Below are 26840 nucleotides of genomic sequence, written 5' to 3'. Positions count from 1 at the left end.
TGGAAGGACAAATGCTTTTGACATCCCCTTTAGTCAAGAATTGGAGCCTCACAATCACTAATCAATATGCTTTTCTCTCATGTTTTTCTTCATTCATCATTCAATATTTTGGTGTCTTAGGTGTAGAGGAAGCACACCAATCCATTCCGAACATAGTGGTTAAACTCTATTATAGGGGAGATCTCGCAAAGAAATAGCTTGACAACATGATGATAAAAAACTTAACACCTCTCATTTTTATTAATGTTTTAATATGAAAAAAAAACCGAAAAGAACAAAAGACTATTTTTTTTCAAAACCCCAATCGTGACATCCATTTTCTCCTACTTCACACCTCGATACACACACTTTCTTATAGACTTGTAAAGATAAACACACTTTCACATCTCCTTAGCCCAACTTAGAACAAAAAAAAATTCTTTGCTCAAGGGTAATCAAAGGAGCAATTACAGTAGGAATAGGGTGGGGCTTATAGCTCATACGATTAAAGTACATGACTATGAATCACAATGTCAAAATTCTAGTTTTTCCACATTCACAGCCAGCCCCAAACGGAAGTACTTAATACCTTTTTCAAAAGATTAAAACTTCAAAAATTTGTACAAGAATATATGTTATTAATTTGATGCATTTTGCATATAAACCAAAAAACACATTAATTTGTTATCATTTTTATCAAGATTCTAACCAATAGATCTCTAAAATTACATGATCTATGATAGTCATTGATCATCACGTGCTAGACACGTGCTCTTTCCCCTTGCCTTTCGGCAACCGCAACAGAGCATTCATCAACTATCAGAAGAAGCAAAATTCAGGAGTAAACAAACAAATATGTTGAATCCTCTCCGATTAACTTAAACTTTAATCAGATTCAAACCATGAATCTCTTCTTCTTCTTCTTCTCTCTTCTTTTTTCTTCTCTTTTCAATCTCTCTGTTGCCAGAGGCGGCTTTCCCAGCTCCATTAACGCTTCAGGTCTCATGATCTATGTATAGAAAAAAAATTGAATCTTTAGAGCTTTAAATGTGTTTTTATTTGTTAATTTTAAGCTTAGCAATAATGGGTATTGATTATTATTTCCAATTTTGAAGAAGAACAAGTATAGTGGGTGTAATCGCTTCATTAATTAAAGAGGGTTGTTACTACTAATGAATTCCTAATTATTTATTGTAAAAAGATTTTAATTAAATGTGATTTTTTTCTTATAGGTGTTGTGAATGGTAGCTTTGCAGCTTCAGCTAGGCATTTGTTTGCAGATACAAAAGTTTCTCTTGCTGAACAAGTGCAATTGAAAAGACTGTACGTTTAAACTCGCCCTATGTTTTGGTCATTTCTCGTGAAGTGCTAAGGAATATCTGAGCAATCTGTTCCAATTTTTTGTATTTGCAGTGAAGAATTAGCGAAAGATTATATGTCAAATTCTGATCTTGAGAATGCTCTCATGTCGTTGAATCGTAGGTGCAGTGGGATATCTAGAGTGTACAGGTAACTTCAGGGGACCAAGAATGTGTATAATCTTCATTTTCATCTTTAAAGCATTTGGAGATTGTTATCCGTGTTTGTTAAGGAATGAATGTAGTCATGTTCCTTGTAATAAAATAAATAGACAACTTAAACATAGGGATTGATAGCAGATTTGTAGGGTTTTCCTTTTTAATTCATTCCATAATTAGGACTCTATGTACATGTATATCATCTTGTTACTTCATGGAATAATATATCGATTATTCTCCCATACTTTGTTTATTATGTGGTATCTGTGCCAAGTCCTTCCAAGTTTAGGCCCCATGTTATGTTGTCCATGCTCCAGTTGGCGGTTTGGGTGTGCAAGGGGTGTTAGAATGGGTTGGAGTCACACATTGATTGAGGAATGATCTGGTGGTCTCTTTATATGGATTTGACAATTCTTTCCTCAAGAGATGACTTTTGGGATTGAGTTAGGTTCAAGTGTCATGTTTTACACTATATCAGTGCGGCCCCCCATGTTACACTACCCATGCTCTAGTTGGTGGTTTGGGCGTAAAAGGGGTGTTAGAGTGGGTTAGAGTTTAATATTGGTTGGGGAATAGACTGGTGGTCTCCTTATATAGACTTGGACAATCCTCCCCTCAAAGAACTAGCTTTTGAGATTGAGTTAGGCCCAAGTATCATATCTTGCATGGTACAAGAGCCCAGTCCTTTCTTGTTTGGTCCCCACGTTATGTTTTCCATGCTTATGTTGTCTATCTAGGCGTCTAGGAGAGTGTTAGAGCGGGTTAGAGTCCCAAATTGGTTAGGGAATAGACGGGTGGTCTCTTGATATGGACTTGGACAATCTTTCCCTCAAGAGCTAGTTTTGGAGGTTGAGTTAGTCACAAGGGCCATATTTTACCTGTGCCTTTCACTATGTGTTTTGTCTTAATAAACTTTCCTCAAATACGACAATATTGCAATGTAAAATTAATGGCTATTGTACTTATATACTTGGATGCCCAAGACAATGCCTTTATTATTCTGAATGATCTCTTGCATTGGATCTTCATTTACCATACCCTGTCAAATGGCTGTATGGGTTATTCAGGTGAATTTCTTTAAACGATAAGAAATAGCAAAAAAGTTACACCCAAGAGCGTGACCTAGTGGTCAATGCTGTAAGGAGGAGAACCATAAGGTCTTAGGTTAAATCCTAGTGTTGAAAAAAAACACTAAGTGATTTGCCTAAGCTAGTTACCTGGTACCTTTGCTGGTGAAGGTGACAGGTACCCGATGGATAGTCGAGGTGCGCGCAAACGCCTGGAATCACCGTCATCGAAAAATGAAGAAGAAGAAGAAATAGCAAAAGGTTCACCTATGAGAGTTAAGTGCTACTTTATCATGTCTAACTTGCATGTGCTCCACAAACAAGAGAAAAACATACAAAAAAAATACTATCGTGGCTCTTGCTGTATCTGTAGGCACGTAATTTTGTAAAATCACCATGGGATTAATTAACACACACACAAAAAAAAAAAAATTTTTTTTTTTTTATGGTATTAATGATAATGGTGCCAGGATTATCATTAAATTACGGGCTTACATGATCATAGAATGTGCTAAGCTGTGATATACTCGTGTAGGCCTCCTGGTGTGTTCAATGTTTGATGTGTATTCTAGTGTAACATAGTTGCATTGTTGCACTCAGATAAGAATTGTTATTTGTGGACGCTTTGATGGATAATCTTTTCTATCATAGGTGGACTACAACTCTCTGTAGATTACTAATTGCTATATACTTATCTGGAGCCTCTGTTCTAACGATGCTGCTTTAACACCTAACTCATGCTTCTTCTCTCTTTGAGGGGTTTTTGGAATGTATTATCAGCATTGGAAAGAGTGTGCAGGGAGTTCCATTGGTAATGCTTTTTCTTCCTGTTTCTTAAATTTATATTCAACATCCTCCTTTTTTACTTGTTCTTGCTCCAAAGTTGTGAAATACCTTTAATATCAATGACTGAGTTGGCATTACTTACAGTGGGTGATGGAAATTTCTGACAAACCAAGCAAGGAAGAGGCTGAGCCTGCCTTTAAGGTATTGATATCTGCAATAATTATATTCCTGATTGTCATATGTCATAAATGAAACTAAATATTCTGAGGTAAAATATTGTTTGTGCTGGTATAGAGTTGAAAGAAATCTATTTCCAGTTTGTTCTAGCTTTGCTTACTGAGAAGGGTTAAACTGGTGAAAACTTGTGGATCCATTTCTAACTTATTGTGATGAATGATGATAATTGTTAAGTTTCCCAAATAGGTAGAGGAAAATGGATTGTTGTTTTTCTTTTATGTTCTTGGGCAATCCTCATCTCACGAGCTAGCTTTGGAGGAGAGAGTGTTAAGTATCTCACTTTGGTGGGCAGAAATGGGTTGCCGTCTTTGTATATGTTTTGGACAATCTTCACCTTTTGAGCTAGCTTTTGATATTGAGTTAGGCCCTAGGTCAGTTTTCTTATCAGTAATGAAATTTTAGCTGGTGAATTTAGCTTGCAGTCTTTGCTCCTCTTCCTGCTTCTTGAGCTAAAAGTACCTTGTGCCTAAACAAATAAAATTCCGCGATGAACGAAGTACAAAAGCTTTGTACTCCCTCCGTCCCAATTTCTGTGACACTCTTTCCTTTTTATTCAGCCCCAAAAAGAATGACACCTTTTTATATTTAGTATCAATTTGTCAAAAAACTTCTCATTTTATCCTTAATGAGATGATTTAGAGCCACACAAGTTTTCTATTGTTTATTTTAGACTACAAGTGTTGAAAGTCTTCCTTTCGTTCGTAAACTCCGTGCCTAGTCAAACACCTTCACATGTATTGGGACAGAGGGAGTAGTTTATTTTTTTATATAAAGCTTAAGGTGGCATGCTGTCAGGCTTCATGTAGATTCTGATATCTTCCATTTTCTCTGAGATATTAGAGCTGAGTAGTACATATCTTGAAAAGTTATTATCAACAGTAATCCTTTTGACCATTTTATTTAGTTATGAAGAAATTGAAAGGGACATGCCTTAGTTTGAGATTTGACATTTGTATTACTTACTAGAAAAAAGGGAAAAGGATATAACTTTAGATGTGCTGAACTAGGGTATCCTTGCAATTCGTTGCTGCTTATATTTTCTGCTAGTTCGAGACCTAATGATTCATGGTAAACTGCTGAAACTCGGAGGTGGAATAACCTCCTCCCCTACTGCACCAAACAAATAAAGAAACAATAGCAAAAGAGGCGTAAAGTAGGGGATACTGAAGCTTGATGTCTTTTTCCCATGGCTTATCATAAAAAGAAAGAAAACTGGGAGAGAGAATTATAAAGGTGCAGCAAGTACTCTTGCCTTCAGTTAGAAGTAAACCCAATATTTGGTGGAAATGGGAAGAGAAAGATGGGATTCTAGCCAGTCATTTTACTATTTTGTCTGGCTGACTGAATGAAGTCAGAAAGAAAGCACCCGATCTGTAACTTTTATGGGTTTCTCAGCCTACATTACCATCGAAATATTGCTTTGATTGAAGATGTTGGAACTTATTTTATGCATGAGCTATAGCTGTTCCTGTGCTGCGAATATTAATTTTTCTTATCTCCTCTCTTTTCATCTTCTTATGTAATGAAATTAAATATTTGCAGTATCTGTTTCAAAGTTGTAGGAGCAATTATATTTGGTGATAAATTACTCAACAAGCTTCATATTGCAGTACATTGGCAATGTGCATGGGGATGAACCTGTGGGTCGTGAGCTTCTAATTCTTCTGGCGAACTGGCTTTGCGATAATTATATGAAGGATCCCTTGGTAATTGACTTCTCTGGCTAAATACATAAGCTTTAGAAGTTCATATAGGAGTATCTTTTTTATTAGATTCTGGACTTATGTTTCCCCTCTTTGTTGTTGATGAAGAATTCGTCATTATATACCTGATCCATGCATAATATCAAGAAAAATGGATACAAATTTTTGACTGCTACTTAGTATTGGCAATAGGTCTGAAAAGTATCTAATAATATCGGGAAATGCAGAAAATTTATGTTTTTAATCTTGAAAATCTTAGTAAACAGCCTCTACCTTCCAAGGTAGGGATAAGGTCTGCGTACACTCTATAGTACCCTCCCCAGACCCCACTTGTGGGATTACACTGGGTATGTTGTTGTCGTAAAATCTTAGGAAATTCTTTGGTGAAAAGATGTCAAGTAATCAAGCATCCGAAGAGTCTTTGTAAAAGTCCATCTTTACAAAGTATTTGAATATCTGAGGTTGAAATGAACAAAGAGAAAGGAAGTTTAAGATGTTCATTGTGTTCCTTGGCTAATACTGAAGCATTGATTGTCAAGAAACCGATTCACTCGCCTTTAATCAAAATCACTACTCCCTCTGTCCCAAAATCCAAAAGTTGATCCCTAAACTTGGAGGCATTCTATGCAATCAAAACTGATTCTGCCTATTACAAGTTCCCTTTAACACCATAAGTCAAAAAATTTCAGCTTGACTTTACCTTTTGAGTAGCATTGGATTTGTCCTCAAAGCAGCTTGAATTTCTTTGCATCCACACTTGTCCACCAAGTACAGACAGGAATTCTATTCCAGCAGCTAGTTATTCCTTTATCCAGCTCTGCTCTATTCCAGCATCTCAAAAGATCAGTCGTAGTTCCTGGTCTAATCCATTGAACCCCACAAGTATCAAGAAAAGTTTTCCAAACTGGTCTGTAATAGGGTGATGCAAGACTGAATGACTGATGCTCTCTGGTTGACCTCAACTAGTTTAGGGCCAGAAACATAGGGTAGGAATACAAAGGTCGACCGCAAGGTTATTCTGATAGACCTCATTATTTCTGTTTCCCTTTTACTTATTCCTTCTTCAAATTACTAATTGAATATTCATAAGGTGCTCTATGCGTAGCTGACTTGTTAGTTGAGAAATATCTCTTTGGGTTTGGTGCTATTGCTTCCTTAATAATATTAAAGACATAAATTCCCCCTGAATTTGTCCCGCAAAGTCAGTTACACGCTTAAACTATTGTGATGACCTATTACACACCTAATCTTATTCAAAGTGATATTAATACTCCCTTAGAAGGTGACATGGCACATAAAGTGTTTTCACCTTCCTTAAAGTGCGTGAGAAGAAGAAAATTTATGTTAAAATGACAAGTTTTTTTTGATGAAGTTTAAACATGTGGCACTATTTTATTGGTCATATAATTAAGTATTATAATTTCTAATATATCAATTATGTCATTTTTTTTTCTTTTTTATCTTTTTATTGGTGACCCCAATTTCTTTAAAGCTTTTACATTTTTTTTTTTTTAAAGTTCTTCTTTACAAATTCTTTGTCACCATTGATGATTTCTTCAAATTTCCATCACTCTATCTGGAAAAGGAACTCTAAATAGAAGTAAAAATAGTGGGGATGATGTTGATTTCCACCGGAAAGTTAATAATTTTAACTTAAGGTTCATGATTTCTATTCGAACTCACCGGGGAATTCACCAGAGAAGAACACCGGAAAAAATTATGAGAAAGATAATGGCTTCTATTGAAAATCCTATGACATTTATGCATAAATTTCATGTTTCATTGCCTACATTTTTCAAAAATTCATGGAAGAAAATAATTTTCTATCTTTGTCTTCTTTGTTCTCGCCGGAGCACCACCCACAACCATCACAATGTTATTTTTGTCTCAAACCATCAATAGCATATTTGATTTTACACACAAAGAATACTAATGAAATGCTTGATTTTCATCCATAATTATCAAGATTTCAAAAGAACTTTTACAGATCTGAAAGTTTTTATTTGTTTCGCCGGCAACAATGGTGTTGCCCACCCGCCTATCATCGCCGCCAACATCACTAAACTTCATAATCGTCTTATTGTCTCATGTTCTCTCTTCAAATTTCTTGTTTTCCCTTTAATTTATGAATAATGAAGAAGAAAGAAGAAATGGATTTTAAGAAGAAAGAAATGTAAGGTGGGAGGAGGAAGAAAGCCTAGGTTTCTACTTTTTGCAAAAGTCTAAGAAAATATTAAGCAAAAATGGTTTAAAAAATTAAAATAATCTTATTTACGTGTCAAAACGCGTGTATAACACATTTTCACACAAAAACTGGTATTGTCTTCGGAAGGGGGTACTAATTTCACTTTAAACAAGATTGAGTGTGTAATAGGTCGTCATGATAGTTTAAGCGCGTAACTGACTTTTCGGAACAAGTTCAGGGGGAATTTATGTCTTTTCTCTTATTTTATTGTCTCAGATACTCATCTTGCTATTCCATGTTGTCTTAGACAAAATTGTGTAATTGGGTGAAATAATACTTCTTTTTGAACTATCTTGGTTCTTAATAAACTTTTTCCTTGTCCTAGGTCCTAGGATGATGCAGAAAAAGTGTTCTTATTTTTTTCTTTTCAGAGTCTCAAAACTCAACTTTCTATGTTGGCTTGTACAGGCTACCCTGATTGTAGATAATGTTCATCTTCACATACTCCCATCTATGAATCCAGATGGGTTTTCATTGAGGAGGCGTGGAAATGCAAACAATATTGATTTGAACCGAGACTTTCCTGACCAGGTATCTCTTGGCATCCTGTACTATTGGATATTGTGTTATCTTTAAGTTTGATCTGAATGTTTTTAACAAGTATAATAGCAATAATCATCATGCTAGCAAGTATATAAGATATATTAAAATACACATCAAAGATCCAAATAGAGTTTCTAAGGGAGGTTCTTTTGGTTTTACAACAGTTCTTATTCCTAGAGTCATCTTAGCTACGGGACCACCATCAACATGTCTAAACGCCCTCCTGGCTACAACGACCTTACAAATTCGGCTGACCAACGTACGAACCGGATATTAATCGGTTACCTCATACTCATAGGAAAGAACGAATACCTCACACCAAGTATAGAAACAATATATAGGAACATGATAAGTATGATAATAAACATATATATACAAACAGCATGATGGAAATTATTAAAATACTACATTAAAATAATTTTGCCATGCCTTAGACAGTATATAGACTTAGTTGCTCATACTAAGTACGTATACTGCCAACATGGCTCTAATACCATAAGAACCTTTCAAAAAGATTTACCACTTAGGTAATTTTAGTTACATCACTCGTCATAATATTAAGGTTTAGTGCAAGTAGCTGTTAAGCCTCTCTTTAGAAAAGGCCTTGATATTCCTGTTTGTGTCATCCTTCGAGATGGCAGGTTTTTAAATTTTGATGATTCTTTGTTAGGAGTTTTGTAGAGTAATCTAGCTGATGGGCCAGTTTACTTTAATTGTTATCCTAACTTTTCTGTTGATATCAGTGATCCTAATGTCATGGATTCCTTAACTCTTAATGTCAAAACCAAAAATTTGAACAGTAAAATCAATACTCGTGAAATAATTATTATTTACCGAGTCTACTATCGTCTTATGAAAACCACTCTTGCTCCTAAAGCACGCATAGAAAGCCTGAAAGGTGAGACTATGCTTATGGAAGCCAACCATGAACATAGTTCTATCTTTGTTCCTCGTCTCCTAAAATGGAAAGATATACTCTCTAGCAATGATTGGCGTTTTGAAAACATAACTCAACCCTTTGCGTCTCATTCTGAAAGATCTCAGATTGAAAGAGTTGTTCAGTTTCCCAATGGGTCAATAGAACTCAAGTTTCTTGATAATTCTATTAGGAGATCTTCTTCGTGTCGAAGGTCATCCTAGTCCCCTTCTACTTCGTGTCCCTTGAGAACTGTTCCCAGGCCACCTTCTTCTTCAAAAACCCCGGAGGAAGCAGACGATGAAACTATTTCTGTTGCTGACAACAGTAAAGGTAAAGTCACAGGAGTAGACTTCTTTTCAGGTAATGTACCTAAAGTGTTCTACCAAGATATTCCTGGCAGTCCCACTGCAAGTGAAATGGAACCTCCCAAAGACAATAAACCATCTTGGTTGCTCAGGATGCTTAAGACAAGAAAAACCTTTGAGCCCAATCCAGCCATATTGCATGAGCAATGGACTCATCCAGATAATCAGGTAAAGAGAAATTGGTATGTTGCTACATTTACTCTTTCTCAAAGAGAATCCTTTAGAGATTTATGGATGACTGATATGAGAAGAATCGGCTGTGAAATCGAATTCTTTAAATGGTTTGAAATGACTGGAAGAATTGAAAATTCAACAGTCTTTGCAGGTTATCATTAATAATTGGTATACTACTTCTAATAAGATTGTTGAATCTATTACTCCTCCTCTTGAAGGAATTAACATCCCTGTTGCAGGAACAGTGATCAAAGCTTCTCCTTTTAAAGAAAAAAGTGATAAGACTAGCACTATTCTCACTGCTGCAGACGTCGACCGAGTAGTAGAACAAAACAACTACTCAAACCAAATTCTTCATGTTATCTTTAGACAAATAGAAGATACAAAACCCACTCTTAGTAGAAGACCAACTCCGGCTTCTACTTCATCCAACCATAATATTGAACCTAACCTAGGATTCAAACTCCCCGAATTTTCCAAAGAAAAATTCCCTAAATTATCTGACACTTTTGAAGTCACCGGAAATATTATTGACAAGATCCATGCCCAACTCAACAATTTCAACATCTCCAAAAAAGATGGAAAAACCCCAGACAAGGTTTCTACTCTTAGAGAGAAATCTGTTTCAGACATTCAGGATAAAAACATCCTTCTACAAAAGCTATCCAATGGTCGTTTTCATAATATAAAAAACTACCATAACAAACCCTCTTTCCCAGACTTGCAGTATGAGGAAAATGCATTCTTGTCCACTTCATCTCATGAAGGAAGAAGCATTACAGAATGGAACATTGATGGTCTTGCAGAGCATCAGATCTACAACAAGCTCCATGAAATGGGAGTTGCCATCACTGCATATAAAATGCGAGGTTCAGCAGATAAAGAAGCTGCTACTATGATTGCTTCAGGTTTCACGGGAATGATAAAACATTGGTGGGACAACTACTGCAATGATGAGACCAAGCATCTCATTATTAATGTCACATCAACGGAGACAGTTGTTAAACTAGAAGGGAGCACTTAATCTACTTCCCAGGTTACAAGAGAAGATGCTTGTGCTACTCTCCTTTATCATATCGCTAAACACTTCATTGGCGAACCAAAACTATTTCAAGATAGGAGTCTCCAAATCCTAAATAATCTCAGCTGTCCAAATCTAGATAGCTTTATTCATTATAAGCATGCCTTTCTCAGCAAAGTTATGATTCGTCCAGACTGCCATTTGGATTTTTGGAAAGAACGCTTCATCAACGGACTTCCCCCACTCTTTGCTGATAAAGTAAGGACGAAGATTCAAGATCGCAATGACGATCGTATTCCTTACAGTAATTTGACGTATGGTGATTTGGTAAGCACCATCAACATTGTAGGGCTTGAACTCTGCACATATATCAAACTTAAGCACCAACTTAAGAAGGAACAGTCATCTTCAAAACGAGAACTTGGCAGTTTTTGTCGAGACTTTGGCTTTATCACTCCTCCTGATAAAGTAAAAAAGGATAAAAGTGAGAAGAAATCTCATAGGAAGAAATCTAGAAGAAGAGATGATTCTACAAGGCCTAGGAAAAAGAAATCTAGGTCCAAAAAATCTAGAGATACCAAAACAGACGTTTGTTGGACATGTGGCAAGACGGGCCATAAAGCTAATGAATGTCGTTCAAAAACCAAAAAGAAGAAAATCAATCTTCTTAACATGGATGAAGAAACCAAGGGTAAACTCCTTGCTATTCTTGACGAACCTTTTTCTGAATCTTCAGGTACATCTGATGAATACTGTGATGATGAAGACATTGATCTAGATTATGAATCAGATGCTAGCCAATCAGGAAAAGATTGCACCTGTACTGAAGCATTTTGTTCTTGCGACAGTACTCCTCAAACTATTAGAGTCCTTTCTGATCATTCGAAAGAAGCTCTTTTTGATGTTATTCAGCATATAGCTAATGATGAGGCAAGGAATTGTTTTCTCCTAGAACTTAAGAATATCATTCTCAACACGGACAAACCAAAATCCCGTCCAGTTGTAGAACCTTTTAGCATGAAACAAATCATGAGTCGTTCAGATAACCATTTTGAACCATCAATATCCGATCTTCGTCATGAAGTATCTAGTCTCAAGGAAGAGATTAGAGATATCAAATCCCGACTAGGAAAAGTCGAAATGGATGTTCTTACAAGTCAAGTCCTCAAGAAGGCAACCTTACAGGAACCAGATTCAGACCATGAATCTACGCAAGATAATGAAGTTGACTTCATCAACAATGATCATCTGGCTGAACCAATAGTCACTAATACCGGTAATAATCCTTCTAGCTCGATAGCTCCAGGAGTAACGGTAATCTCTTTGATTAGACCTCAGAGTCATCACATTCTTGTTAAAATAGTTGTTAATAAACATTTTGTGATTAACAAAATTGCTTTGCTTGATAGTGGTGCAGATCGCAATTGCATTGTAAAAGGTATAGTCCCTACAAAGTATTTGCAAAAAAGTACTTCAAAATTATACTCCGCTACAGGAGAACTTTTGAAAATTAATTATAAGCTTTCTAAAGCTCATATTTGCAATAATGGCATTTGTTTAACAAATGATTTTGTAATTACTGAAGATATCATTCTTGGAATACCTTTTATCACTCAGATAAAACCTTATTTTACTGATTTAAATGGTATTAATACTACTATACTTGGAAATAATTTACATTTTCCTTTTGTTAAAACTCTTTCCCAAGATGAAAGTAACTTCATAAGGGAAAATACAGTTTTACGTATTAATAACCTTTCACAACATATCACCTTTTTAAAGGATGAAATTCGTGTCAAGAAAATCGAACAGATTTTAAAAACCCCGGAGATGGTTACTAAAATAGCCAATCTTCAGAAAAGATTTGAAGAAGAAATATGTTCTGATTTTCCAAATGCTTTTTGGGAACGCAAAAAACATGTTGTTGACTTGCCATGTATTGAAGGATTCAATGAACAGGCTATTACCACCAAGGCAAGGCCCATTCAAATGAATCATGAGATGATGAAATTTTGTAAGAAAGAGATTGACACTCTTTTAAAAAATAAGATTATTAGGATTTCTAAATCTCCTTGGAGTTGTTCTGCTTTCTACGTTAATAAAAACGCGGAGAAAGAAAGAGGAGCACCAAGACTGGTAATCAATTATAAACCTTTAAACTCCGTTTTAAAATGGATCAGGTATCCCATACCTAACAAATGAGACCTTTTAAAAAGGACTTTCAAAGCTAATGTTTATAGCAAGTTTGATATGAAATCGGGGTTTTGGCAAATTCAGATTTAAGAAAAAAGATAAATATAAAACTGCTTTCAATGTCCCGTTTGGACAATATGAATGGAATGTAATGCCTTTTGGTCTAAAGAATGCCCCTTCTGAATTTCAAAATATCATGAATTCCATATTCAATGATTATTCTTATATGTCAATTGTTTATATTGATGATGTGCTAATCGTTTCAGAGAACATTGACTCTCATTTTAAACATCTCCACACCTTCTTCAAGATTGTTAAGAATAATGGATTAGTTGTTAGTGCCAAGAAAATGGTTCTTCTAAACCACCATAAGATTTTTAGGTCATGACCTTTATCAGGGCACTTATAAACCTATTTGCAGGGCCATAGAGTTCTCTTCTAAATTTCCAAATGAAATTCCTGATAAAACCCAACTTCAGAGGATTTTAGGAAGCTTAAATTATGTAGTTGATTTTATTCCAAAAGTCAGACATGTTTGTGAGCCTTTGTATAAAAGACTTGGGAAAAATCCAGTTCCTTGGAGTACTGAACAAACTCAAGCCGTCATCCGTGTCAAAACTTTAGTCCAAACTATTCCATGTCTAGGAATCACAAACCCAGATGCATTTATGATTGTTGATACTGATGCGTCTAATGCAGGTTACGGAGGAATCCTTAAACAAAAAGTAGATCTTGAATCTACAGAGCAACTAGTTCGTTTTACATTCGGAATCTGGAATTCCGCTCAAAAAAATTATTCAACTGTAAAAAAGGAAGTTTTGTCTATAGTGCTATGTATCACTAAGTTCCAAGACGACCTAATCAGTAAAGAATTTTTATTAAGAGTAGATTGTAAATTTGCTAAAGAAATCTTGCAAAAAGATGTTAAAAACCTTTTTTCAAAACAAATATTTGCTAGATGGCAAGCTCTACTATCTAGCTTTGATTTCAAAATTGATTTTATCAAAGAAGAAGATAATTCTCTACCAAATTTTCTAACTCATGAATTCTTGCAGGGAAAACATGAGGCCATTTAGCCCAAACACTCCTTCCAAAGGAGACAACCTCCCAAAAGCAAAAATGGCTAGACCATTTATCCATCCTCCTTTTACCCCAGCAAAAGCTGAAACTTCACAAAGGCCTAAACTAACCTTCCAAAACAAGTTCACAGCTCTAGCCGATTTTCCAAGGCTACCCTCTCCTTCCCAACAGAAGTTTTCGAGACTTCCTTGTCCACCTCAACCAAAGTTGATCAATCTTAGGCCAACAAAGCCCTTTGAACAAGGAACATCTTCCAGCTCCATTCAAACCAAAAAGAGCTATACTATGAAAACACCTGAGTCTTTCGCCCAAGCTGTTAACCCTAAGTTAACCAAAACCATCCCTTCCAAACCAATCCCAAAAGAAGAATCTTTTGAATTTATTGTTTCACAGGTATTGCCTATAATGGCTCTCAACAAAGAATACGGAAATGTAGATACAGGAGTCCTAATCAGACCTTGTTACACTGATTCCAATTATATGGATACTGATAATCCATTTAAGACCAGAAGATTCTATGAAGTCATTCTTACTGATACGGATTCAATAGAAATTGAACATTCTAGAGATGCAAACAATTATATTAATTATTCAAGGTTTACTATCAAGAAAATCTTGGATCCATTCGAATGGTTTGCAGACCATCTACATACTCCCATTGCTTTGACGATGACCCACATGCCACATACTTATAACTGGTATGATTATAAGGTAGCATGGATGAATTTCCTTTATTTGAGACCAAGGCATACTTGGTTTGTAAAATATAGTCCAAGCATTATCAAAGCACCCATCCTCAGATGGTTCTACGAATGGTGGAACTTATTTGGAGGAATTGAGAAAATTCTCCCCCAACAATTTCTCAATAAGTTTGAAGAATTCCAAACCAAAGAAGAAATTACTACCCTACCAGCGCATATTAAATTATGCAAATATTATATTCAAAACAAGATATCTTACATTATTTCTTGAAATTTCTCCAAGAATGATTTTGAAAGAATCCAATATTTGTGTAAACAAATTCAAGTCAAAGGTTGAATTCCCAAACAACCAAATACTAAGGTCCAAGAAAAGACAAAATCTTCTACAAAGAGTTCATCCAAAGTAGCTCTCAAACAAAAATTGAAGGAAGCATTGGATAACATGGAAAAGTATGAAGAACACCAGGTCATGAAAATGATTGAAGATGCAGCTTCCACAGAAAGCAACAGTGAAGACAATGGTGACATGTGTAATCCTAAAGGTTTAGCCTTGGCTTACATGGACCCTAATTATGAATATGAAAAAGACCCTTGTGGAAAAATAGAGGCAAAGCCGAAATTATTTTTCCATATAGTGACATTTTACTATTCTAAATTAGCACCCAATGAGAAGCTACAAGACAAACACTTTTGAGAAAAGATGTTCCATTATATCTCTTTAGTCAAAAAGAGATTCCCAATCAGTCACTTTTGAAAAAGAAGTGAACCCTAATGTTTTCCACTATGAGAAAATTATTCTCCACTATCTTAACAAAAGAAGTAGACCCCTCCTTTTGTTGGTAACATCCAAGCCTTATACTTGTATGCCTAAGAAATAAAGACAACCTCTTCTTCTCCTATATAAGGAGACTTTGATTTACACTTAGAGGCATCAGAAAATTTCCAATATTATTCTGAAAACCTCTCTCTCTATTCCCTCTTGTAAGCTATGTTTGAAGATATTCAATAAACGTCAGTTTCTTGTAAGTTCTTTTTATTTTAATTCCGCATTACTTAAGATCCTTCGTATGGTATCAGAGCCTTAAGAAGGATCTTAAGTAATGCGGAATTAAAATAGAAATAACTTACAAGAAACTGACGTTTATTGAATATCTTCAAACATAGCTTACACATAAGAAAGATCTTAAGTAATGCAGAATTAAAATAGAAATAACTTACAAGAAACTGACGTTTATTGAATATCTTCAAACATAGCTTACAAGAGGGAATAGAGAGAGAGGTTTTCAGAATAATATTGGAAATTTTCTGATGCCTCTAAGTGTAAATCAAAGTCTCCTTATGTAGGAGAAGAAGAGGTTGCCTTTATTTCTTAGGCATACAAGTGTAAGGCTTGGATGTTACCAACAAAAGGAGGGGTCTACTTCTTTTGTTAAGATAGTGGAGAATAATTTTCTCATAGTGGAAAACATTAGGGTTCACTTCTTTTTCAAAAGTGACTGATTGGGAATCTCTTTTTTTTGACTAAAGAGATATAATGGAACATCTTTTCTCAAAAGTGTTTTGTCTTGTAGCTTCTCATTGGGTGCTAATTTAGAATAGTGAAATGCCACTATATGGAAAAATAATTCTAGCTTTGCCTCTATTTTTCCACAAGGGTCTTTTTCCTATTCATAATCAGGGTCCATGTAAGCCAAGGCTAAACCTTTAGGATTACACATGTCACCATTGTCTTCACTTCTGCTTTCTGTGGAAGCTGTATCTTCAATCATTTTCATGACTTGGTGTTCTTCATACTTTTCCATGTTATCCAATGCTTCCTTCAATTTTTGTTTGAGAGCTGCTTTGGATGAACTCTTTGTAGAAGATTTTGTCTTTTCTTGGACCTTAGTATTTGGTTGTTTGGGAATTCAACCTTTGACTTGAATTTGTTTACACAAATATTGGATTCTTTCAAAATCATTCTTGGAGAAATTCCAAGAAATAATATAAGATATCCTGTTTTGAATATAATATTTGCATAATTTAATATGCGCTGGTAGGGTAGTAATATCTTCTTTGGTTTGGAATTCTTCAAACCTATTGAGAAATTGTTGGGGGAGAATTTTCTCAATTCCTCCGAATAAGTTCCACCATTCGTAGAACCATCTGGGGATGGGTACTTTGATAATGCTTGGACTATATTTTACAAACCAAGTATGCCTTGGTCTCAAATAAAGGAAATTCATTCATGCTACCTTATAATCATACCAATTATAAGTTTGTGGCCTGTGGGTCATCGTCAAAGCAATGGGAGTATGTAGATGGTCTGCAAACCATTCGAATGGATCCAAGATTTTCTTGATAGTAAACCTTGAATAATTAATATAATTGTTTGCATCTCTAGAATGCTCAATTTCTATTGAATCCGTATCAGTAAGAATGACTTCATAGAATCTTCTGGTCTTCAATGGATTATCAGTATCCATATAATTAGAATCTGTGTAACAAGGTCTGATTAGGACTCTTGTATCTACATTTCCGTATTCTTTGTTGAGAGCCATTTAGACCAAACACTCCTTCCAAAGGAGACAACCTCCCAAAAGCAAAAATGGCTAGACCATTTATCCATCCTCCTTTAACCCCAACAAAAGCTGAAACTTCACAAAGGCCTGAACTAACCTTCCAAAACAAGTTCACAGCTCTAGCCAATTTTCCAAGGCTACCCTCTCCTTCCCAACAGAAGTTTCCGAGACTTCCTTGTCCACCTCAACCAAAGTTGATCAATCTTAGACCAACAAAGCCCTTTGAACAAGGATTACACCACAACCCCAGATTAGTTGGTGTCAGCTTTATGAATCATCATTCCCACAGTGGTAAACAAAAATATCATCCCAAAATCTGTGAATAATTCAGGCTTTAAGTCTAAAGAACCAGAACAAACAGGAAACTAGTGAAGTACAAAACACTTATACTCATCCCTGACTTGTTTTTCCTTGATGTTGATAAAATGAAGAGTTTAGAAGCTCATGAAAAAGGAACGGAACAAGTTCAAAAGGAGTTCTTCAACTATTAGTAGTCTACTGATTAACTTTAAAAAATTAATAATGAACTAGAATATTCAAAGAAAGGGACTTGGAGTCACTGCAGCATGATCAGTTCTCTGGTGTAGTGAAAAATCGTCAGATGTATGAGCTTCATGATGTAAATTAGACTTGTCATATGTCAAGGGAGAGGAACACGATCATCATTAGTTCCACTGCACTAGTATTAGATTCTTATTTGGCTATAAGCTTAAATTAACTGGAAGCTTAACAAAGGCAAAAGTGAGTAGGATTATTGCAATTTCTATAAAAAAGAAAGTCTTAAGATGTTCTTAGAGGATAATTTGCACTGGTTAGTGGTTAACCTCGTATAATCTTGACAATTTTGATACACGTTCCTTATAAAATAAAAATAATGTAGGCTGTATTCATCAAAAGGAAATGTAGGTTATAATCTTATCTTCAAATAACTGATCCCAGAAAAAAAAAAGAGTAATGTCTCGATTATTGACATTATTTAGCAATCGGTAAGGACTTTGATCATTACTTAGTGCCATAATTTTTTTCCATATAAACTATAGAATTCGTCGTCTTGTCCCGTTTCTTGTTGAAAAGGCAAAGAAAGGGGAGCGGTTGCTGATTCACATCCTTTGGTGAAGTCTAGAAAATGTTGATTCAAATATTCTCTCAACATTCTTTGTAGTAACTTGAGTTCCAAAATGTGGTTCAAATTCCCTTTTATTGATTTTTTCCATATGGTTTATTGTGAGACTTTGGAAGTTGGCCTTTGAGATCAAATTCAACTTAAAATGTAGATCACATGTCCTCTAAGTTTCTTAAGTTTACCTTCAAATTGAAATTAAAAGCTTGTTCGGATTATGTTAACTTCAATGGGCTACTCTTTGTTGTGTCACAAACCCACTTCTTATTGAAATGCTGCTCTTGTTTTTGAATTTGGTTCTTATCCTCTCTTCTATGTATACTAATAATACCAAGGATTAACTGCTATGAGATGACACAGTTCTTTCACATGAATGATGATCCTGGTGCACATCAACCTGAAACAAAAGCCATCATGCGTTGGTTGGAGGAGATACGCTTCACAGCATCTGCTAGTTTGCACGGGGTAAACATTCAGATACTCTTTCATCTAATTATGCATTGCATTAGAATGTCCTTGCTCCTTTGTTTATATCATAGTTAAGTAAGAGTAATGTGGCTTTTGCACGTGTAGCGAAGTAAATTATTTTGCAATTTCTAATCTTTTCATGTGTCACTTTAGCTACATTTTAGTAGTTGTGGTGACTGTTTAACTTATGGTCATTTCTTTTTGGCTGCTGAATGACGTTTGAGTATGAAGTTTCCACTTTCATATAAAGCACGAGTAGTCATGATTATCCTTGTTCCACCTATGCAGCTTCAAATGGCAGAGTTAATGGATTAGTTCAAATAATGAAGCTTCAGCTGATAAGTAACTTATAATGTATAATTATTTTTGGATCATAAGGAATTTCAAAATGGATGATGATATAGGTGTCGAGAGGAATTCTCAGAAGAAAATCTGTGATAAAGTGATAATACTTTATAAAGGAAAAAAGTGAAGAAAATTTGTGATAATAAAACATCTTACTATAAGGGAACTGCTTGTCCAGTCCTTTACAATATTGTTGGTTCTTTAGGGATAATAAAGTTTTTTTTTTCATTGCTTCATTAATATGAAAATGTTGGAGAAGTTGACATCGGGAGTTAGTAATATTGTTCTATTTCAACAGGGAGCACTTGTAGCAAATTATCCATGGGATGGAACAGAGAACAAAAAGTGAGTCTCTGATGGCAGTTTGTTATCCTTCAAATTTTAAGTATTTCGATAAGAGGCTCGATCTGTTTAGAGGACCATGCTTTAGTTATTTGGTTTGCTTTCGTATTTATTGATATCCCGTGTCTCTAGTTGTCTTCAGATACTTTCTAAATTTTCATGCCAACCCTAATTTACTGATAATTTTCAAGACATATGTACACATCATTTTCAGAAAATATTATTATGGCTGTCCAGATGATGAAACATTCAAATACATGGCTAGCATCTACAGTCGTTCCCATCATAACATGTCTCTAAGTGAGGAGTTTCCAGGAGGAATTACAAATGGTGCATATTGGTAAATAATGGAGATAATCCAATTAAATTTATCATGTTAAAATTTCAGGTTTAGAACTCCTTCGAGGCTTTAATTTTTTTGGCTGCTTCTGCTGTTGCTTACAAAACATAGTTTCTTTTGCTTCTTCCTGCAGGTATCCAATCTATGGAGGCATGCAAGACTGGAATTACTTACATGCTGGTTGTTTTGAACTTACTCTAGAGATTAGTGATGACAAATGGCCTAATGCGAGTGAGGTTAGATCTCAGTTTGCATCAATATAACTTTAAGTTGGTGAAAATGCATGACTCTTGAAGGGTCTTCCGCATCCATCTACATGATTTATCTTCGGAATCTATCCTCTTCATTTAAGCATCTGTGTATTGGCAATAGCCTCCTCCTTAATTCTGATCATGTGATTTTGCAATTATTAATTGGATAATTTGATGGAAAACCTTTTCTGCGTTAACTTCTGTGGGTTATTGCTCGAGCATATATGTCGATGGTGAATATGGTAATCTCTAAGTAATCAAATTACTTCTTCCATTTATATCACAAAATGAGAAGTATTTTAGTATGGCAGCGTGTTAGGTGGGGGGAAAATGAACCTTACCTCTGACTTTGGGGTTTAAATTAGTATACCGTGTAACTGGGAACTTCTAGTGAGATGGCTTGCTTTAGTCTGATCATAAAAGAGAAAGACACTTTGGTGAAGAAGAGTATAGTTTCTAAGCGGAGTCCCGTTTGGGTGATACCCTTTCCTGTGTTCTCATCATACTTCATAATCTGTTCTGCATGGCGTCCACAATGCTACACCTGTTTATATCCAAGTATTTGTTTATTTGCAGCTTCCTACTCTTTTTGAGTACAACAAGATGAGTATGCTAAATCTTGTCGCAAGCCTCGTGAAGGTAACTTCATCTCATCTATCATTTTGCACTTCTTGACTTTAGGAAATGTTTTATTTTCTGAAAATCTCTCTTTGATTTACTTTTCTTTACTTAGATCAACTACAATCTCTATTATCATCATCATCATCATAATACTACTACTGCTACTACTTTTGTTTGAGCAAAGTTATTAAGGTAAGAGTTGAAGCTTTTTAATGTGTTCTAACAGAGGTTGTCCCACGTGGAGTCTAAATTGTGCTGGAGAATTTTAACTTTTAAAATATTTAAGTGGGTGCCTTGGTAGCTTTCTTTATTTGATAATGAAGTAGGTCCCTTGGTACTTCTAGTGACATTTTGGTAAAGTATTGAAAAATGAAGAGACATCATTTCTTTTTAAAAAAATGGAAACAATCCTAAAGAATGAAGCAGGACAGGAAACTAGAAAAGAACGAGGTTCTTTAAATATATTGAGATTTTTATTATGTTAATTACTAAACAGAGATATTTGAGATTATTTGTTTCTTTAACTTCCCAGACCCCATTTACGGGATCACAATAGGTATTTTGTTGTTTATGTGACTAGCTGTGTGCCATCATGTCACATTCGGTAACCAGAATTGGGATGAATTTGACTTTGATACCATGTAAAGAAATGAACCTTGGGGCTAATTCAATCCCAAAAGTTAGCTCATAAGTTGAGAATTGCCTAAGACCAAATAACGAAGTCGATCCCACATCCCACAACTGATGTGGGACAACACCCACAAAACATGATATCAATCGCAAATGTACCCTAGAGTTGTAAGAGTCTCTTCTGGCAGATCAAATTGGCATTCTTTCTTTCTGATTGATTTCTTTTGCAGACTTATGCTTCACATTAAACTTGATTTAATCTAATATAGACAGGAATACACGGAAGGATTTTCTCATCAGATGAGGGCAAGCCTTTATCTGCCTCGATAGCTATAAAAGGGCTAAATTCCACGGTGCGTTTTTCATTTTCAAATCCTTTTAGTCGTTGTTTAAAGTTGTGAGATATATTCTCAATTTGATGTGATATCACCATGTGGTTCTGATAGAATTGTGTGTTGATATCAATATCAGGAACTTGATCTTTAGAGTATTTCTGACACTCATCTAGGCCCTTGTAATTACTTCAGCTCTATTCTTTTAGATTATATGGAAAAAGTAATATTGCAGGTTCATCTTATTTTATTCTGCAGAAACCCCATTTTCCTGTTGCCTGTAGTTTTTGTTTTGTTTGTTGATTGGTCTTCTTTTTCTTTTTCCTTTCTCTATTTCCTCTTTTTGGTGGTTTGTTTTTCCTGCTCTTCTCCTTTGTTATTGGGTTGGGGAATAACAGGAAGTTGAAGGCATCAAGGGGGAACTCCAAACTCCTTTGTTTGGAGTTCGGCCGTTTTTTTCCTTTAGCTAACTTTTCACATACTGGCTATTTATTTATTCCATGTCATGTGTGACTCCATCTTTGGTCTAGTTTAAACTCTGGCATTAAATGGGCCTTGTGATGGACAATTCATATCTCTACGACAATTATCTAACTGTTCCTGCCATTTTCTTCAGATACATGCAAGGGAAACATTAGCCGATTACCACCGCTTGCTGGTGCCTGGGGGAAAATATGAAGGTAACCACAGATTAAAGCAATAAAAACTCTTTTTTATTACTTATCAAAAGGGAAAATAATACCTTTCTCTTTCTCATAAATAGGATAAGAAATTTAAACAAATTGTTACTGTTCTTTTTGAAGAGTATAAAAGAGCTCAGAGTGAAGCCAAGTCCGTTTTTTTTGCAAAACCTGAGCTTTAGACGGCTCTTCCCAAAAGCTAGACATGTGAGAAAGGGAGAATGAAATGGATGAACTATCATGAAAAAATAAAGAAAAGGGTGGTAAAAATTTGGTTAAATAAAGTAATGACTATACTCGACAAACTTTGACATAAAATAGGACGATTAAAAGAGGGAGATGTTATTTTGATCAATTGCTCAACTCGTATCATGGCTGCCTTTACAGATCTCCATATATACGTCCAAGGCTTATACCTTAGGTATACTCCGTAAATTAAGTGTGGAGGAGTAAAAATATTTCGATGAAAAAAAGATAGTTATATAAACTTGTGGTCTAAATGGAATATCTGTAGAGGTCTTAAATAGCTGGTCGATGTTTGTACATTTGCATCAGGTCGATATTTCACCAGAGTTTTTTTTAGGCTTGCGTAGTGATTGTATATAAGTATAGGGATATGTTTAAGATTTAGAGAACTTCTAACTTCTCCTAAAAAAGATAAATTATCTGGTATTGGAGGGAGGCGGGTGAACATTCAGTGTGAAATTAGCTCGGGATAACACTCAGCCATCCGCTCATCTCCGATGACATCAAATGGGGGAAAATAGATATTGAAGATTCAATTAGCCAGTCGTTTGAATAGTTTTTTTCGTAAGCTAGAATTTCATGTAAATATTGCTACACTATTTCAGCCTTACTTGTATCAAACTCATCACAGTTATTAACTATAATCTCTATGAGAGGAGTGGTTTTACAAAAATATTGTCAATTAAGTTACTACTAACAATCTGATATGTACATAAAATACGGTAGAAGTTGGATGTTGCTTGTGTCTAATTGCAAAACGCTTCATTCTTTTGCGTGGATTAATCCTGAAACCTCAATTTGCAGTGATCGCGACAATGCCAGGATACAAGTCGAGGAGTACGAGCATTATGTTGGGGGAAGAAGCAATGACAGTGGATTTTGTTATGGATCCAGTTATCACCCCCATAAATAGCTTTTTGCAAAGGGGATGGAGTTGCAGCTTGCCAGGTCCTCATTTAGAAGTTTTTTTCATTTTGGTTTTGGTATTAGTTTCAGTATTCCTTTGCTTTTTATTAAAGAGGAGAGTAGTTTTAAACTATCCAAAACAGAGACAGGCAAAAAGGTCTGTTCTTGGGGTATGAAGTTTAACACACACGTTTTCGCGTTACGATATTTGTAAGACTGAAAAATTATATATTTATGATACTAATAGTGAAAAAGATGATCATCATTTTTCTATAGTTTGTTCCTTAGTGATTTTTCATCGCTTTCTAATGAAGATGGCTTCATTTAGCGAGACCTCTGGTTAAGCTTGGCTCCTCTTTAGTGGTGCCTCCTCCATTACTGGTTTTTCTGCGATATAATAACAGTCGGAAGGCAAGAATAACAAGGTTATTTCTGTCACTAGTGGGAAAATTAAGAGTTGATTTATTAGACGGTCATTCAACTACTTATTATCTTAGAAAGTCATTTATTTTTTATTTCAATTTCTTCAAAAGAAAAAAAAAAACTTTTTTTTGAGATAATAACTAGTAGAGTAGTAGTTGACCAACAAGGGTTGTGTTGTAGTGATAAGTACTCCTTCATCCTTAACCAAAAGTCTTGAGTTCATGTGCCCCTAGATACAGAAACGACTTTGTTAGGGAGCGTTTTACCCTCCAATGTGGGACTTTTTGACGTGAATCTAAATTCAGTCGGACTCCAATATGGATACCGAACATAAAGTGGGAAACAAAAAAGACTATTAGTTTAGTGACGATCTGAAAAATCAACTTGAAAAGTTGAAAGAAATCAAGGAGACAAATTAGTAAAAACCAATTGAAATGCACCATTGAAGTCTTTGATTCAACCTTTTTTTTTTGGTTGGGGGGGTTGGGGGGGGGGGGGGGGGCGTCGTTGTTTAGAAGGAAAAAGAATTGATGAAACTAATTGCACCTCATTTAGTATAAGATTGTGTATATAGTTGGGCTCTACTGTGATTATATAATCACGCATGGAAAATTTAAAAAAAAATTGTTTATTTTAGCAGCACGTTTAATAACTTCCAAATTATTACTAGGATACCATTTAATTAATTAATAGAGTAGTTAGTATGTTCCTATCAACGTGGATTGATTACTAATTAATTCACATAGCTAATTACTTATTTTAAGTCCACATATCTATAATTCAAGATCTTCACTTGTCCTTTTACTTCCTTTTTTTTTTTTCCAATTGGCCATGCATGGTTACCAATTACCATTGTGCACTCAAAAGTCTAACTTGATGGCCCAAATGACATTAATTGCTGCCAAACTTGTGTACTATTTTTTTGTCTTCTTTTTGACATCTTAAACATGCATAAGCATGGGGTGTTCCCATATAATGGCCTCAAAACACACCTACCCATTCACTTTGAGGCGTTAAATAGATGAATTGAGCTAAATTTAGATGGATCAAAAGTTATTTGGGCTTATAGGTTAAAAGGCCGTCATAATCAATTCATCTAATTCTTATTAAGTTAAAATTGCTTTGTTTATTCTATTATATTTTTCTTATTATCATGACAATGTATAATATATCAATTAAAAATTAAATTTGTAGTTTTTCGGCCATAGCAATAAAGGTAAGGAGTCTAAACAAATTGAGATGACTTTTGGTTGCTCTTAAATGGTCAAGAGTCATGATTCTATTCCATCACTTGAGAGAATAAGTACCATTTGAAGAAAAAAAAAAGTGTCTTTTTATAATTGTTTAAAGTAACTTTTTTATTTTATTTTTGGGTACATAATTGTTTAAGTAACTTTTGGAATTTTATATCATCAAAATGAATTTCTCCTTGCCTATTTTTAATTAAAGAATTGCAAGTTCGAACGTATCCATTTATTGTGCCATCACATGACAATTTGGTAACAACTATTGAGATTCACACGACTTTTAATTTGCCCAACTCCATTTGAGACACAGATTTTTTGGAAAAAAATCTTAATAGCTTAGTCGGATGACTATGTAAGCTTTCGTTAGTGAGAGTTGGATTCGCCTTTTTTCTGTAATTTTCTCTCCCAACCCCTTTCGACAAATGTGGCTTTGTTACTATCCAAAACATATTAACACGTGAAATATGTCTTTTATTTGCACTTATTATTAACCATTACAATAATAATTACTAGTATATATTATGTTAATTTAATACTCAATCATGATAAATTAATTAATATGATTAGGTATAAATATTTGATGGGGCTAAATTTTTCCATAAAAAAATAGTCCCTTTCTTAAAGAACAAGTCATAAAGTGAATACTACATAGCTTGAAAAATGAATAGTTATACATCATCAATGACTTTCACCCTTAAAAAATCAATTATTATAGTCAAGTGACAAAAAGATAAGTTTGACAAAATACACACCATCCCTTTATAACAACCTTATAACTACGGCATCGATATTCACTCCGTTTTAAAATAATTGATGTTTTAGATATTAAGAAGAAATTCATTTTACTCTTTCAAAATTTACCTAAATCATAATATATAAATGGAGTTTTACACCTTAACGAATCACTGCTTTCATCAAAATATTTTAATAAAGATAAACTAGTAAGTAATATCTTAAAGAATATAATGCGACTAAATTAAAACATCATTTATTTTGAAACGAGAATATAATATATTATCTTGTCTTTTTATTTGGAATCTTCTTTTGAAAGCAATTAATGGTTGTCAGTGAACATGACAAGAATAGGAATAAATAAAAAAAATGAGGACTGCATGCATAGTTGTTTTTCCCAATTTATGGCATCAATCTTTTTTGAGTCAATCAAACTTTAAACTTTTTGCTTCTCTGGTTAGAGAAAAAGACTTTTATATAATTTAGTAATTTATGGGCTCCACTTTTGGTGTAGGTAGGTCCTATTATATCAGTCAATATCAATTTGTATCATGTATATTATATTGTATGTTTACATCTAAAATAAGGATAAAAATTCAACATATTTTTTTTTTAAAATCAAATATATTAAAGTTGATGCAAAATATTTGATGGTGGAGTAAATGGCACGTAATTAGATGCAAGAGCAGTTAAAATAGAACAAGTCCACCTTTCTATACTAATTTTTGTTCCTATTTTATATTTCGATATTTGTCAACTATTAACTTTGCATATTTCTTAAAAAGCTAAAAATAGAAGGATATTTTACTATATCATCCTTTGAAAATACTATTTTCGTCGATTTTTTAATTGTCATGATTTTTTTTTAGAGTTCAACTATAAGAACTTTGACTAACATTTTATAATGTTATTTTTCATCATATTGATATGCAAAAAAATGCTATTTATAATACTTTTTATATAATTTTTAAATATCTAATTTTTTTGTTTAATATCGAATTAATATACTCTAATTTAACTTTGAAATTTGTCAAATTGACTTTTGAAAAACGCAACATGACAATTA

General features: G+C 34.5%; 1 protein-coding gene across 1 annotated transcript; it reads left to right on the top strand.

Moving 5' to 3' along the window:
- Window positions 1–745: 745 nt before the first annotated feature.
- LOC125834109 (carboxypeptidase SOL1) lies at window positions 746–23647 on the top strand. The gene is made up of 15 exons (XM_049513291.1): window positions 746–978; window positions 1212–1302; window positions 1393–1488; window positions 3344–3374; window positions 3494–3550; window positions 5197–5292; window positions 7943–8065; window positions 18572–18676; window positions 19323–19369; window positions 19581–19706; window positions 19840–19942; window positions 20534–20596; window positions 21478–21561; window positions 22157–22220; window positions 23271–23647. Exons 1-15 carry the CDS (start codon window positions 882–884, stop codon window positions 23546–23548), a joined length of 1461 nt encoding a protein of 486 aa, XP_049369248.1. The 5' UTR covers window positions 746–881; the 3' UTR covers window positions 23549–23647.
- The last annotated feature ends 3193 nt before the right edge of the window (window positions 23648–26840 follow it).

This window comes from Solanum verrucosum, unplaced genomic scaffold (assembly GCF_900185275.1).
Source record: "Solanum verrucosum unplaced genomic scaffold, falcon-dt-bn FXZP01000108.1, whole genome shotgun sequence".
NCBI lineage: Eukaryota > Viridiplantae > Streptophyta > Magnoliopsida > Solanales > Solanaceae > Solanum > Solanum verrucosum.
The sequence above is the reverse complement of the archived record's forward strand: the minus strand, read 5'-3'. Positions and strand labels throughout refer to the sequence as shown.